The sequence below is a fragment of the Mastomys coucha genome, unplaced genomic scaffold (genome assembly GCF_008632895.1).
Source record: "Mastomys coucha isolate ucsf_1 unplaced genomic scaffold, UCSF_Mcou_1 pScaffold3, whole genome shotgun sequence".
Lineage (NCBI taxonomy): Eukaryota > Metazoa > Chordata > Mammalia > Rodentia > Muridae > Mastomys > Mastomys coucha.
Genome location: NW_022196909.1, coordinates 39,895,968 through 39,913,051, shown reverse-complemented (window position 1 = coordinate 39,913,051; position 17,084 = coordinate 39,895,968). Strand labels below are relative to the sequence as shown.

Below are 17,084 nucleotides of genomic sequence, written 5' to 3'. Positions count from 1 at the left end.
TGATCAGCAAGCCCAAAGTCAATGAGAGACTGTCTAAGAGAAGACGAGGAGGAGGGCAAAGTGGAGGGAGGGAGTGGAGAAGTGGGCATGTCAGATGGCTCACAACCACCACTTACTCCAGGCTCATGGGACTGGGCTTTAAGGATAGCTGCATGTGTGCACAAACCCACATACACATAATAAAACAAACTAACAAAAACACATGAACCACTCCAGGAACAAGGCTGAGCTTGACTTCTGGTCTCCACATGCATAAAGAAACACATGTGGTAGGCACACACACAGACACAGACATACACACACACATACAATGCTGAATGAATAAAAGAAAATGAAAATCAATATATTATCAGATAAAGTAAAATTAAGAATAAAAATATCGGGGATGAAAAGCAAAATCATTTCCTAACAACAGAGTCAAAGAGAAAGAATCCTAAACATGTATGGGTCCAGTAAATCTCTGGAGCCAAGCAAACTAACACACAGTTGTAATCCCAGTGTGTGGTAGTGCTGAGGCAAGAGAATGGCCTCAAGTTCTAGGACAGCCTGAGATACAGAGAGAAACCAACAACCAACCAACCAACCACCATCAAAGTGCTGAATTGTTAGAACTACAGGTAGAGAAAGCTGCAATCATTGTCAAGAGATTCTAATACCTTCCTTTCAGTGAGCGACAGAGTAAGCAAACAAAAACTAAGGGTGGGAAGCCATGAGCACTACACTCAACAAACGAAACTGAACTGCCCTCTGTCTACACAGCATTTCTCCAGCCGCAGGAGATCAGCAGCCTCTGAATATTAGCAAAGCATATTCTGAGTCCCAAAGGAGTCTTAAAAAAATCTGAAAGAACTCTCTGGGAACACTGGAATTAAACTAGAAACATGAAGATCTCTGGAAAAATCCTCAAATATTTAGAAACCAAATGCTATTCTTCTAAGTAGCCCATGGTCAGCCCGCAGGTCAAATACTACATTAGTCACCTACTTGACAGACTAGGATAGGAGAGTGACTTCTGTCCAGGAGTCTAAGGCCAACCTAAGCAACACAGCAAGACTCTGTTTCAAAATAAAATTAAGTAAAAATAAAAAGGAAAGGAATGAAAAGAAATATTAAAAGAGTTTTCTGAATTAAAACATAATACACCAAAACTTACAGAATGTCAACAGAAAAGACAAAAAGCTTCAAATCAAGATAACGTCTTTCATCATAAGAAACTGAAACACAAACAGGCCTCTGTCAGTTCCATCTTAATCAGAAAGAAGTAACAATTGCAGTGGGACCGATGAAACCGAAAATAAAAATAACAGAGAATATAAAACCCAAAACCAAATGTCGATTCTTTGATAAGACAAATGTGTCTTGTCTTGGACAAGCTTCTAGGGAGATTAATCTGAGGAAAGAAGACACTACACAATCCACTATTAGATACAGAGGATCCGATGGCACCGTGAAAACATCACCAACAACTCAGACGAGACAGGCACAGGCAAGCCAAGTCCACTCACAGACAGAGGTGGGAACAGTCTGCACTGCTAAAGAAATCAGATTTGTACTTAAAATTTTCCCAACAAAGAAAACCCAAAGTCCAGAAGCTTCTCTGGGAAATTCTACCAAACACATAAAGAAAATAATGCCAATTTTACACAAATTTCTCCATAACTCTCAAGAGGTAATTCCTAACAGTTTATTTGAGGGAGTCAACATATCTTGGTATCATATCTTGACAAAGTATAAAGAAACAATTAGAAACAAGAAGTTCTAACAATAAAGAGAAAATATGAAACTCCATTAACCACTGAAATTTGTCCTTTGAATACAAATGATTTAACATTCAAAACTCAGTGTAATTCAATTAATAAGCCAAAAAGGAAAACCATAGGATCAACTCAATAGATATAACTCAATAGATATAAAACATTTGACAAAACCCAATATTCATTCCTCGTTTCTTTCTTTCTTTTTCTTTCTTTTTTTTTGTTCTTTCTTTTTTCTGAGGGGATATTTATTCTATATTTTATATACATGGATTTTTTGCCTGCATGTCTGCCTATGCACTACATTCATGCCCACAGAAGACAGAACAAGGCATTTCATACAGACACTTAAAAGCTGCCACATAGGTGCTGAGACCAAACCTGGGTCCTCTAGGAGAGCAGCCGGTGCTGTTAAACACTGAACTATCCCCTCCCCCTTTTTCTGGGATAGGATCTCCCTGTTTAGGCCAGGCTAGCCACAAATTCATAGAGATCCCCCTATATAGCTTCACGAGTGAGTGCTGGGATTAAAGCTGGGATTGAAGTCACCACACCTGACTCAGTCTTGATTTTTTTTTTTAAAGAAATCTTCATCAAAGTAGTAATAAAAGAAAATTTTACTTACTGATATCACCAAGCAAAAAATAAGTAAATAAATAAGTAAGTAAATAAATAAATAAGGGTAAATGTAGTACTCAACTCAAGCTGTGACAAGTTGACACTCAAAGCTAATTAAGGCATAAGAAAATAGGATAATGCTGATCCCTCCTTACAAAAAGCTTTGAAAACTTGTTAGACAAGATCAAATGGTTCCACTGAGGTAGGAGATAGGAAAGCAGGGTAGAAGACGAATTATGGGAAGGGATCACTAACGAAGAGCTGAAAGTCACACAGAAACAAAAGAAGCTTCCAAAAGCACAAGAACAAAACCAAAAAACAAAATGAACAAAAGAAAGAACAAACAAACTTTAAGTGTGCATGTGTTTATATGGGGTGAGGGGCACACAGACAGAGTTACCTACCAACAATGCCCCTACTAGAGACCATAGGCTAACAAATATCTGAGTGTCAGGAATAGGTTAGCTCTCGGAGTTGTTAGCTAGTGAGGCCCAGAGACCCTCAAACACTAGAGACTGCCAGTGCTCTCAGCTGCCCTCCAGAACTTGGTGGTAAGACGTCAAGTCCTTGAGTCACAGACCACAGAGAACCCAAGCAGGTACTGACCCAGAAGACTCGTCACGACTGTGTACATCTCACAGTGCTGGAAGAGAAAAGCAGCCAGGCTTACTGGGCTGGGAACCAAGAGCTAAAATGACTACTGGCCTGGCAGTGAACTACAAGCTCACTAAGGCAACAATGTCATGAATACCATGGAGAAGCCAGTCACTCCTGGGCAGACTGAAGGCTCACTCTACAAAATGGACCCCTACCTGACACTATTATCAACCATGAACCTCTGGCCAGCCAGTCTTGGCCTAAGGAGAACCTCCTACCATTATTCTGCTAACCTGACTTAGTGTTAAGTTGACTCCTAATGGCTTCCATTACATCCACAGATTAGTGCACCTATGAAGCTCCAAGAAGCTTCTTTACATGTGCAGCAGATGATGATTAACACAGATCTAAAACTGGCTGAGGAGCAGAGAACAAGAGGGGAGAGTTTCTGGTTCCATTGGAGACTCAACTGTATCATGTGACATTTTTCTGGAGGCTGTCTTAGGAGAGGATGGTTTGTTGAAGCAGACATGTGACATGCTTCTGGAGGCTGTCTGGTGAAAAGGCATGAGACGTTTTGCTGGAGCAGACATGTGAGAGGACACTCAATGTCTGGAAAGAGTGTAAGTATAACCCAACAGACAGTGGGCTATGCTCTGGCATTGGTTTGCCTTGCTTTCTCTGCTGATCTTTGCTTGTTAAGAAATGCACCCAAAGAACTTCTGGAGGTGTTCCGGCTGCTTCTTGCTGCTTCGGCACTCTCACGCCAGTCAGCAGAGGCTGGCAGTTCCTTCTGCATCGAGCCCTCCTGCTGGCCTGAGTGGACCGGACTGCTGACTATGGAGCCTGGGATTGCCCCAAAGAACGACTTCTAAACAGGACCCTGTCCCCCTCCTCTACTAACCACCTTACTCCCGTACCTCTGATCGGTGGGCTTTAAGGGAGTTTGAAGTGTTTAAGAAGCCTTATTAAAGAAGGTCTTGAAAAATCTAGAAATCGCTTGTGAAATCACAATATAACTTATTGTGAGGCAGTTTCTTATCTTTGAGGGGGTTTCACTCCCTCAATAAATCAGAACATCCAGGTCCTTCCAACGCTAACACTCCAGAGTTAGCTACTCTACAATAGACAAGAGTATTTGTTAGTTAAGAGGTGAATTCACAGGGGCTTGTTTTGTAATGGATGGCTAATAAGATTACAGTCATCAGCACAGTAATTTGAGGATGCCACTTAAAAGAGTTAATGACAGAAGATGTGAGTATTAGGGAATCTCTTTCCACTGATTAGACAGTTTCCTTGACATAAAGCATCCGTGGTACATTTGGGGGTCTGTGAGAACAGCGCATACTAAAGTGTCACGTAACAGCTCCTGCTCCACTCAACAGTCAAGTATCACAACGTGTCCTTTCTCAACAGAGACCAAAGGCCTGACCCACTGCTGGTGCCTGAGGATACACATGTCACCTATGCACGAAGCCAGCCTGGACAGGGCTCTGGCACTTCTTATGTAGATCTGGCACGTTAAGAGCTCTAACAGATCAGTCTTTTAGTTTAAAAAGATTATGGTTAGGGCTGGATAGATGGCTCTGCAGTCAAGAGCACGTACTGTTCTTGCAGAGGACCTGAAATCAGTCCCCGCATCCACATTGGTTGGGACACCAGGACCGCATGATGGTGTCACTTGTGTCACTGAAGGAGAACTCAGAGCTTAAACTTGAGAGAGCTGCTGAGCTGGATATTGATGCAGAATCTCAGTCCCAGGGGCATCATGGGAACTTCTCAGAGAGGTTACAGTCAGTATCACAAGTACATCAAAGTGCAGAAAGGCAGCACTGTGGGTTTAACATGGTGCTGGCAGCCTGTGTGGTTTTCAGCTTCCGCATTTCTTAAAGGAACTCAGCATGATTAGTGAAGTAAGAAGCACTGAAGAGGGTCAGTGTGGAGGCACAGCACAGCTGAGCACAGCTGAGCACAGCTGAGCACAGCTGGCTACCCAGCCCTGACCCATGAAGAATTCAGCTAATCTCCGAATCCTGACTGAGAACCAACCTGCAATAAATGGTGACTGACTCAAAAAGAGTGGATGGTAAAAAACAAACTAAGGGCTGAATGAAATAGAAACACAAAATACAAAGAATCAAGGAAACAAAGAGGTGGTTCTTAGAGGGAAAAAAAGATTGACAAATACTTAGCCAAACTAAATAAAAGACAAAAGATCCAAATTAATAAAATCAGAGATGAAAGGGGGCATTACAACAGACACTAAGGAAATTCAGAGAATCTTAAGACAAACTTTAACAATCTCTACTGAACTGGAAAACCTAAAAGAAATGGATGAACTTCTTGACATATATAATCTACCAAATTTAAATCAAGATCAAATAAGCAATTCAAACTGACCTATAACCCCTAATGAAACAAAAGCAATAATTAAAAATCTCTCAATCAAACAATGTCAAAAAAAAAAAAAAAACCAAAAAAACAGAAAGTCAGATTCAGCACAGAATTCAACCAGACCTTTAAAAAAGAATTAATGGCAATACTTGTAAAATTGTTCCACAAACTAGAAACTAAAGAACACTTTCTAGTTTTTTGTACAGGGCAACAATTACCCTGATTCCAAAACCAGACAAACAACCCCCACCAATAATAATAACAACAACAACAACAACAACAACAGATCAATCTCCTTTACGAACATCTCCTTATGAACGCCTCCTTATGAACATGCAGAAATTCTTAATATAATACTTGCAATCTGGATTCAAGAACACATCAAATGCAATTTCTACCATAGTCAAGTAATGAGCCATGTAAACGTATGGAAAGACAAACCCAAAGGGTCGTTTCCAGAAGTGAGAAAGGCCTTTGACAAAGCCAAGGTCCTTCCAGGATAGAGTCTGGGCAACACTAGGGATACAAGGGATACACACACATCAACACAATAAAGGCACCCTACACCAAGCCCAGGGCCCATCAACCTAGAATTTCCACTTCAATCTGGAACGAGACAAGGAAGCCCTTAAGTCGGAGAAGTCCTGATAGAATGTAAAGGAGCTTCCATCCCACTAGAATGGAAGGCGATCCAGGGGAGACAAATACAAGGGAAGAAGTACACGCACCTTTATTTGCAGATGACATGAGTTTACACATAAATAACTCTAAGAACTTCACCAGGTTTTTAGGTGATAAACACTTTCAGTAATGTAGCAAGATACAAAATCAACATGTAAAGATCAGTAGCCTTATACAAAGGACTGAGAATATCTTTGTATGCCCTTGTTTGCTTGCCGATGGACCCTGGGATGCCTCCACTTTCCACCTTTTGACTACTGTGAATTAAGCCACTATAGAGACCAGAATACCTAAGCTGTCTCTTCCGATCATTGTTTTCAATTCTTCTGCTTACATATCATTAAATGTGGCTGCTAGATCACACAGTAATTCTGAATTTTTGTGAGGACTGTAAAATCATTTCACAGCAGTTATAACACTTTACATTGTGCCTAGCAATGCACAACTCCCCATTTCTTTATACCCTCACTCTAAACTCCACTTTAGACAATGAGAGCTAAAAACAGGCAGACAACAGTAGATGCTCAGTGACTACTGCCTTTTTTTTTTAAAGATTTATTTATTTATTACATGTAAGTACACTGTAGCTATCTTCAGACACTCCAGAAGAGGGCGTCTGATCTCATTACAGATGGTTGTGAGCCACCATGTGGTTGCTGGGATTTGAACTCAGGACCTTCAGAAGAGCAGTCAGTGCTCTTAACCGCTAAGCCATCTCACCAGCCCCGACTACTGCCTTCTTACATCTGCATATACTTGGATCTTTAATCCTAAATGAACTGACAATCACTGCCTGAGTCGTGTACAAATTTGTCCATAGGAGGTGAGGCTTCTTAATGGTAGACCTTATTCACTGATTCCTCTACTATTTTGGTATTTATTTGATTAGTTCTTTTTTTTGGCCATTTTGTTGTTATGACTCCAGAAATATAGAAGTCTGATTACTTTCTCATGTACTTCTGTACATTTCTGAGGAAAATCAATTGCAATCTGGAGAGAGTCTCTGTGAGGATACTGGGAATCTAAACTGCATTTTTAGCAGGATAATAAATACATTTAATTTGTGTGGAATTGAATCTTCTTCCCAGCCATATTTAACATCGTCTACAATAAACCCTGAGTAAAGCGCTGAAAGACAGAGGAAGGAGAAGCAGGTAAATGGGCAAATGCTGTGAGAACAAGGAAAGCTAGCACTAACTATCCTAAGAGGAATATGCATGTCCTCAGTCTTCGTCCAGATGTCGTCTCCACAGAAGCACCTAACCTGGAAGGCCTGAGAGTCTTCAGTGCGTGTGGCGCCTGGAGCACAAGCTGATGGACAAGCTGAACTAGAACCCTGCGACCTTCTGTGGAAGGAGATAAGCAATGTCTGGAGCTGTCCCCGACCTCCACATGCACATGCACAAACATGAAATAAGTAAGACACTTAAAGGTGTTCATTAAAAGTACCAGCAAACTAGTTTTTCAAACACAAGAAACTTATTTTGCCCCAGGGGTACTCAACAGAGTCAGTACAGACTCTGAGAACGTGTTCCTAAAATTCAGTATAAAAATCATTTTGAGCCAGGCAGTAGTGACACACGCCTTTAGTCCAAGCCCTCAGGAGGTAGAGACAGGCGGATCTCTGAGTTCAAGGCTAGCCTGGTCTACAGAGTGAGTTCTAGGACAGACAGGGATACAGAGAAAGCCTGTCCTGAAAACAACCAACCAAACGAACTGTTTGAATGTAAAGTACATAGACAGTTGTGGTAGGTGGCAGCGAGTGCTTCCATGGAATGAGAGAACTGCGCATGCTTACCTGATAGCCTTCTGTTTTCTTCTGACACCACTTCAACAAGGCATTCCTCTTGGACCCTCCATATTCTCTTGCCAATGCTGAGAGGGGGTCTTTCCTTTCTTCCCTAATTTGTGAAAATAAGGAAGCTAAGTTGAAATATTTGAGTCCCACAATAAAAATCACAGCACTACTCTGCACTTTTAAATTAAAAAATGCACAAAACTAAGGCTATTCTATGCTATGACACAGCTCTTTATTTAATTTCAGCATCAGTCTTCAGTCCGTGGTCCCACAGACCTATAGCTGCCGAGGCTAAATGGTAGAACTCTACTCATCATCCACATGGCAACAAGCACTCTGTGTTGAGAGCATTCTCGAGTGATAGGCTGTGCTCTGGGGTGCTCGGCACAGTATAGTGAGTGACATATGAACTGCTCTGGGCCTTTTATTAATACCTTTATTTCCACCCTTTCATCTCCTTATGTCCTTAACGCTCTCATCAATTTCAAAATTATCCACTGCAACTACAAAGGACAAGTTTTTGTGAGATGAAGAGCTCAAAATTAGACAAATGAGACAGAAAAGACATGGTAGTAAGGGCTGGAGACTGCTCAGTGGTTAAGAGCATAGACTGCTCTTCCAGAGGACCCAGGTTCAATGCCAAGCACTGTCACGGTAGCTCACAATGGTCTGTAACTCCACTTCCAGGGAGCCCAATGTCTTTCTCTGGCCTCTGCAGATACCACATGTGCATGCAGTACACAGATATATATTCAGGCAAAATATCCATACATGAAACATCATATAGTAAAAGTAATTTTAAGGTATGAAAGAAAAAAGAGATAGCAATAAACTTTAAAAACACATTATATTATGTGTGAAGGAACTCAGAAGACAGAGACAGGAGAGTTCTGTGAAGTTCAATGCTAGCCTGGTACACATAAAGTTCATGAGACCCTGTCTCAAAACGACAACAACAAACCAAAAACAAAGCTGTATTACAAGCCCAAGACCAGCCTGGTGGGGCCTGTAAATGCCACTATTCCCCACCGTTTCTGAGGCAAGGGCAGGAAGACTACAAGCTCAAGTCCTATCTAGGCTTTGGTGAAAATTCTAGGTTACCCTGGGTGATTTAGGGAAACCTCGCCTCAAAATAGATAGATAGTATATTAGTTAGGATTTCCATTGCTGTGAAGAGACACCATGACCAAGACAATTCTTATAAAGGACATTTAATTGAGGCTGACTTAAGTTCTGAGGTTCAGGCTGTTAAGATGGCTAAGAAGGTAAGCAGCTTCCAAAGGTCCTGAGTTCAAATCCCAGCAACCACATGGTGGCTCACAACCACCTGTAATGAGATCTGATGCCCTCTTCTGGTGCATCTGAAGACAGCAATAGTGTACTTATTTATAATAATAAATAAATCTTTAAAAAAGAAAAGGTTCTGAGGTTCAGTCCATTATCATCATGGCGGGAACAAAAAAACAACCAGGCAGGCATGGAGCTGGAGAAGGAGCTGAGAGTTGTACATCTTGTTGCAAAGGAAACTGGGAGATGACTGACTTCCAGGCAGCTAGGAGGAGGGTCTCAAAGCCCACCCCCACAGTGACACACTTCCTCCAACAAGACCACACCTCCTAATAGTGCCACTCCCTGGGCCAAACATATTCAAACCACAGACAGACAGATAGAAAGACAGACAGATCAATCGGTAGAAAGGAAGGAAGGAAGGAAGGAAGGAAGGAAGGAAGGAAGGAAGGAAGGAAGGAAGGAGGCTAGCTATCTAGCTAGGCAGGCTGTAGTTCATCCCAGAATGCTTGCCTAGAATATGCCTAGGTTCAATCCTACTATTGCAAACAAAAACACAGATCACTTCTAAAAAATATTAAGTATGTGCTAAACTGTATAGCCTGATTTTTAAGATGAGAAAGCTCACTATGTCCCAGGCTGGGCTCACACTCCTGAACACACCTTTCTGCCTCATCTTCCTGAGTCCTAAGAGTACACATGTGCTCCACTGTGCCTAGCAAGTCTTTAGCATGACAGAAGGGCCAGGCTGCTGTGGCCCTACACTGTCTACTTACTCATAAAATGTACTACCAATGGGTATACACTTTTTAGAAGCTGATCACACAAGATGTATGGCTTTAAAAGTTAGTTCATGGCGCTGGAGGGATGCCTCAGGAGTTAAGAGTATTGGCTGTTCTTCCTGAGGACCCAAGTTTGATTCCCACCAACCACTAGACAGCCCAGGGAATCCAAAAATGCCCTTTTCTGGCTTCTGTGAGCACTGCATACACATGGTTCACAGACATACATTAAGGAAAAACATACACATAAAATAAAAGTAAAGACTAAATAAATGTAAATTAAAGTATGTTCATATATCAGGCATGTGACGTAAGCTTATATATAATCTCAATACTTGGGAAACTAAAGTAGAAGAATCTAAAGTTCAAGGCAGGCCTAGACTATGAAGTAAGATCCTGTCTCTGCAAAAATAATCTTTTTGAAAATTCATAATTTGAGTCCAAATTGTCAAATGCTATACTTTATCCTTAAAACCTAGAACTTAACATACAGTGAAGTTTCAGAAACCCTTTCCAGTCCTCTTATTCTTTTGTTTTGTTTTGTTTTTGTTTTTGTTTTTCAAGACAGGGTTCTCTGTGTAGCCCTGGCTGTCCTGGAACTCACATTGTAGACCAGGCTGGCCTCGAACTCAGAAATCTGTCTGCCTCTGCCTCCCAAGTGCTGGGATTAAAGGTGTGTGCCACCACTGCCTGGCTCAGTCCTACTATTCTTAATCTGTCAACAGTTTTTCCTCATTCCTACAATGTATGCTCCATTTCTGATATTATGTGTTTGTGTATATGCATACATAGGAAAAAAGAGGTCTGATTACTTGTCCTGGCTGGTCTCAAAGTCACAGAGGCATCTGCTTCTGTCTCCTGTGGACTATGATTTACAATATGTGCCACCATTCCTGAGCTCTTCCTCAGAGTAGTCTCTGCCAGAACGAACTTCTAAAACATGAACTCACACTTCTATGTCCTACTGAAAAATGATTAGCACAGAACCTTGTTGTCTGATGTCCAGTCTGAGCAATCAGAACTGCCTCTCACTCACACTTGCTATGCCTGCATTCCTTACATAGAAACCTGTTGTTAAAGTCATTGTTGCCTATGCAAAAAACCCTGGACCCAGCCTTTCTTAGGCTCTCCCACCATACTAGAACAAATGTCCTTGTAACTAGTTTTCTGGACTTTTCTGCAGAAGAAAAAACTTCTTTCATCATCTCGACTTTCTCACTTCACTCATTACCTCACATCTCACGAAAGTGAGCCTGTTTGACTTCACAGAGGTCCCATCAGCTGGCTACTCAGTCATGTCTTGTACTCTGCCCTGAGACAGCAGACATCATCCTCTGGCTGTCTGTATCTGTCTCCTGAACCCACATGGGATCTCCTAGATCTCGGATGTGCCCAGACTGGATGCTCGGTCATCCCTTTCCTACGTGGATTCAAGTTACTTATCTTGCCAATAATGTCCGTACCCACAATCCTCACAACTTCTTGCAGGTTCTACCTCCTTAGGAGGCCTTCTCCAATGCTCTACCAGAATGTCCACAATTCCACTTCATAACACATGGCTGGACAGTATTTTGGATTTCAGAAGTTTTTCCAGTTTGTCTGCTTTTACACGGTCTTACTATGTAGCCAAGGTTACCACACAGTCCTCTGAGTGCTGAGTGTGGGCAAGCCTGTGTCTACTTGTGTTGCTTCTTTCTCTTTGTCCTCCCTCCACCTTACTTACTTACTTGTTTACGACATTGGGAATTGAACCCAAGGCCTTTACACATGCTAAGTAAGTATTCCACCACTGAGGACCAGATCCTGAAGTGTCTGCATAGAATTCACCAGTAGAACATCTCTACTTGAAAAACGCAAAGTCTAAAATGTTCAAGCTTCCATGTTGGTACTGAAAAGGGCAAGCACTTGGGTTTTCAGACTTATGACGCCTCACCTACACTTACTGAGCCACTTCTAGTTTCAAACAAAACAAAAGTCAACACTGAGAAACAGGAAAAGAGCAAGAGGAACAGTCAGCACTGACTTGTAAGCAGGCCCTTCACTCTGAGGCCAGGAACAGTACACAGAACATGGTTCCTACCTTATTCGGCTCCGGGTGCTTGGAGTGACAGATGCCGTAGGAGAGGAAGAGAGGGAGAGCTGTGGTGACGTGGTGCCCATAGCCATGAGAGAAGCTGGTGATGCTCCCTCAGACGCAGAGATGTCCCGTTTCATTTCTTCACTACTCCGTCGAGACACTGTGAGAAAGTCATTGTGGAATATAAACTAGTCCAGCCGCTGTGCAACTCAACATGGAGGTTTCACCCAAAACTAAAATTATTACTCACACCTATCCAAATCAGCACATCACAGAGGAACTGGTTCCTCAATGTGGATTGCAGCACTATTCCCATGAGCTGAGTCATGGAGCCAAGCTAGGTGTCTCACAACAGAGGGCGGGACATAGCAACTGTGGATATGCACACAGTGGATTTTTTTCTTCATGCCAAAAAGAACAAATTTTCATCATTTGCAGGGAAAGGGATGTACACTCTAATGAGACAGTCTCCCAACACTTTATACTGTTTACACAAAGACAAATATGTTTCCTCTCATTCGGATGGTTCCTGGATGCTATACAGGTCATAAAATCATGTAAGTACATATCAAAAACAACTGTGTAGGGGAACAAAGAGAAGTAAAGAAAGGAGTGGGAAGAAGATAGAGATATGATCAACTTTTTATATTTGTAGGAAAATCATTTATGACATGGTACCAAGTACTATAAATAAATACAATACATTTTCTAATTTAAGGAAAGATTTCTGTGTATGAGAATTTGTGTGTCTCAGATCCTGCACGTATTTACATGTTTCTTGGCTCTTTTTTCCCCTGCTGTTTGCTTTGTCCTATTCCAGTTAGCTTGGCTTTACTGTAGTAGTAGTAGTAGTAGTAGTAGTAGTAGTAATAGTAGTAGTAGTAATGCCTGTTTGTTCTGTAATGAGACAGAGAGAAACAAAGAGTGTGAATCTGGGTAGATGGGGAAGTGGGGAGGGTCTGGGAAAAGTTGAAGGAAAAGAAATAATAACCTGAATATATAGTAGAAAATCTAATTCAATTAAAGAAGGTTTGAAAATTCTAGGGATAAAATGTCTTAGAAAGATTGAGAGTGATTTTATTTTTGACATCTAGATTGTTTTCTTAGAGCAAAGAAATGCTTTGTCAAATAATTTTTTAAATGTACTGTATATGTTGACGATTACAACTGCATGTGTTTTAAAAGTATAGTGACATACATGCACATGTTTAAAGTGTAGAGTGATATACATGCTTTAAGTATTTTTAGTTTGAACTTGAGAATTTCTTCTGACGATTCCTAAAGAACACTCTGAGAGGAGGGGCTACTCCTTGAGTGCACTCAGGATTGGGTTTGGCTTTCGTTCAGAACTCCTATACAGCTGACAACAGTGATTCATGTCTAGAATCTGTCCTTTCAAACTGAGGCAGGAGGCCTACCATGAACATAAGGTTAGCCTGGGCTACTGAATGAGATATTATCATAAAAAAGAATCTAAATTCTACGAAAGGCTGGTAGTGGAAGTACGAAGCACATCACATGTTAAGTAAACAAGTGCCTTATTAATGTGACATCCACATATCCACCTGGTACTCAGTGAGGACTACCCAAACACAACTCAGAACCAGAGCAGTATGTGCGACCACCCACTCCTACCCAGTACCCACAACTAAAACAAACACAGCCTTCCAAGTGCAGCAGCACTGCTGAAAGGGGGGAAGGAAGGAGAGGGGCGTCTCTGCAGAGCTGACGCAGCTTCAAACACCAGGAAGACGGAAACTAAAAGCTGTCAAGTCAGTCATCGTTAATTTTGCAAGGCTAACACAGAAAAAACCATCCTGGAACTCCGCAGTGCTCCTGCCTCAGCCTCTGCACATGAACACAGGTGTGTGCTGCCACACCCACGCTGGACTAACAAGGTCTGGATGAAATCAGGACAAACACGCAGCATTAGTAAAGTGTTACCTTAAAGATCCTGAAGGGGTAGAGGCTTTCTCGTATTAAAAGACTGTAGAATGCCATATTTACATGTTTTTAGGCATAGCTTTATGGCTATTTTTTTCAAGTACATTGTATGTCTTAAATCAGTAAGTTTGTAAAGTGGTGTGCTGTGAGATGAGACGACATTTTATGTGAGTATTGCCAACCCTTCTCTGCAGTCTGCTGGAGGCAAGGGAGAGAGGACAGAGGGAGGGGCGTGCTCACTCCATGTCAAGGAGGACAGTAGTCAGAGCACGGCAGAGCTATCAGGACTTTTCCTTTCCAGGTACAACTGAGAAGGCCACAAGGGAGAGTAATGTAAGTAGTGAAGCACTGAGGACAAGCACAGTGAGCCTCCAGCGCCCTGGCTGGCTTGGGCTTTAGCATACCGGCAAACAGCTTCCAGGGTTTCTGGTGTGTTTTGACTAACTCTTCAAATCAGTCGTTGCATATCTACCTCTCAACTTTCAAAAAACTGTACCTTCAACATGTCATCTACTACAATGTAGGCAACTGAAAACTTCTAGGAGGTTTTTGTTGTTGTTGTTGTTTTTAATAATTTTTCGGATAAAAGTCATTACCTGAGATGGTCTTGGCACTTTCCATGGCAGGGACTCTTGGGAGAGAGGCGGGTCGGCTGGTTGAAGACGTTCTTAGTAGATGCTCTGTACAAAGTGGAAAGGTCACAAAAAAACGACATGAATGAATGCTGAGGTGGCAGAAGTACAGGGAAGGTGACTCTTACTTTTCTTAGCCTTCAGGCTCATCCCTCCTCCTAATTAAAGGCATTCAACCCCCAAACAGCATGTTTACTAAAAGTAATCTCCATAGACAAGGGCCATACGGACCTCCAGTTCAACAATGTATTTCTAGAGATGATGGTGAGACATGCTATGCAAGTGACTCTTTCTAAGTCATTTTGTGCCACTTAATTACTTCAAAACAACTCAATCAAAATTAAGAGATTCCTTATTGCATTGGCCTAAGGCATAAACTGAATAAAACTTTGCCTTTCTATGCCTACAGTTAGAGGGACATCATATATACAAGTATCCATTGGTAGACCTGGATGGTAAAGTTAGAATTCCATAATACAGCCAAAAAGGGACAATAGTTCATTCTTATTTCAGGCAGCAGAGAGGGTTGAAAACCACAGTAGTAGTAGGCTGGACCTAGCCAGAAAGAAGAGCTGGGCAATGCATTTCAGCCAGGCAATAATGGAACAAAGACTCGAAGGAGAACGGAAGGAGGAGCCTGGTTGATAAACCACGGGTTATCTGGACAGCAGGGGAGGAGGCTCTCCAGGGGTGGTGACACTGAGAGCCTTCACTACCTCCTCTGTATCTGAGCACTAGCCTAGTGCCACCACTGCTGAGCAGCCAGGAATGAGGCAATCCGATGCTGCTGCCTCTATCATGGCTTCAGTGTGGTTCTTACCCACACGCTTTCTAAGGAGTGTCTTTAGTTCCTGGAACACTGGTGCAATCTTTCTGTCCTGCTCACCCTCTCTTCCTGCACACGACTTATCTAGGGTTACGAACCCAACAGGCTGTGCTCAGGCCAGAAGACATGAATGCATGTGTTCTGCCTAGCCAGGATCTGGCATGTTAGGGATAAATGGCTCGTATAAAACTCAACGATAATGCCTGTATTTAATAAAGACTATTATTTGCCTTACTTCCCAAGAATGCCTACTCATTTCATTTTTTAACATAGTAACTATTTAGTAGCTGGGAAAGGAGGTCAGTGAAAAAGTAAGTTTTAGGATGCCTGAGGCCCTAGGTTCAATGACTGGCAACAACAAGCAAAAAACAAACAAACTAACAAAAACTAAAGGCACACAGTACTGAGCCCTTAGAATATCACATACTTTAGTCCCAATAATTCTTTTTTAAAAGATTTGTTGTATTTTTAATTGTGCCTGAATGTGCTTGCACACATGCACATGTGTGTGTGTATACATGCATGAGTACAAGTGCCCTGGAGGTGGAGTTACAGGAAGTTATGAGCCACCCAACATGAGAACTGGGAACCACACTCAAATTCAGTAGTAGCTTGAGTGCTCATGCTAATTATATTACCCAAAAACCTATTTGCAGTGTCCCCAGTTGGTTTTTGACAGTAAATAAATTTACTGGAGGCCAATGGCTGAGCAGGGAGAGAGAAGCGGAGCTTTTAGGATTCTAGGAAGGGACTGAGGGAGGAGGAAGAGGAAATTCCACCATGACAAGGGCATAGGGAATGGACCAAGCCAGAAAGGTGTAGGAGGGAGAGACAGCTGACATGTAGGTGCAGGGAAAGCAGTCCCAGGGGGGCTGTCCAGCGGGGTCCAGGGCAGCAAAGATAAAATATAGATTTAATAAGTATTAACTCGGAAATATTGGAGGGGAGTGTGTGTGAGAGCCATGTGGAGTTAGGGAATGGCCCAGCCATTGAGCTGTTTAAGGTATTTAAAATATAAGGCTGTGTATGTGTGTCTTTCTTTGGGGAATCCAGAACATTGAGGCAGTAGTGAGAAGCAGGCGCACACCGTTGGAAAGTTTAGAGTGGATGAAAATACTACCGTTTCAAAGTCCTCTGAAAAAGCAGCCCATGCTCAAGCACTGCGTCATCTCCCTAGCCTCCAAGTAGTATTTTACAAGAGTCTTAGGAACATGTCGTTTGAAATAAAGTTACTTTTTACTTAGGAGGCCCAGGAAGTAGGAAGGAGAGCTTATTTTCTACATAAGGATACATGCAGTAAAAATCATTAGTATGATCATAAACAAACATTGTTTGTTTGGTGAACTGGATGGTTTTTTAAGACAGAGTTTCTCTCTAGTCCTGTAATCAATGCTTTAAATTGAATCAATTATTGAATCAATAAAGGATAATTGCCTTAAAAATCTTAAGTCTCCCAAAGAACCACATAGCAAATTAATCAGGTAAAACAAATGTTGTAAAGACATAACAGGTATCTACGCAGACATGGCAGCACACACATTTAATTTCAGCAGGGCAGGTAGGTCCCTGAGTTCAAGGCCAGCCTGGTCTAAACAGGTCCCAGGCCAGCAAGGGCTACATAGTGTGACCCTGTCCCAAAATCAGGAGTGTCAATTTTGGATGGAAACTGTGAGAATCACCCCCCCATATGCCCC

At 41.9% G+C, this 17,084-nt stretch overlaps 1 protein-coding gene across 3 annotated transcripts in view; it reads right to left on the bottom strand.

Moving 5' to 3' along the window:
* Specc1l (sperm antigen with calponin homology and coiled-coil domains 1 like) overlaps window positions 1-17,084 on the bottom strand; it is a 105,790-nt gene that overhangs the window by 24,047 nt on the left and 64,659 nt on the right. For all 3 annotated transcript variants that reach the window (XM_031348354.1, XM_031348355.1, XM_031348353.1), the window contains exons 11-13: window positions 14,529-14,612; window positions 11,992-12,148; window positions 7,843-7,945 (exon numbers count right to left, since the gene is read on the bottom strand). In XM_031348354.1, the coding sequence (XP_031204214.1) occupies window positions 7,843-7,945; window positions 11,992-12,148; window positions 14,529-14,612 (344 nt within the window). The remainder of the gene's footprint in view (window positions 1-7,842; window positions 7,946-11,991; window positions 12,149-14,528; window positions 14,613-17,084) is intronic.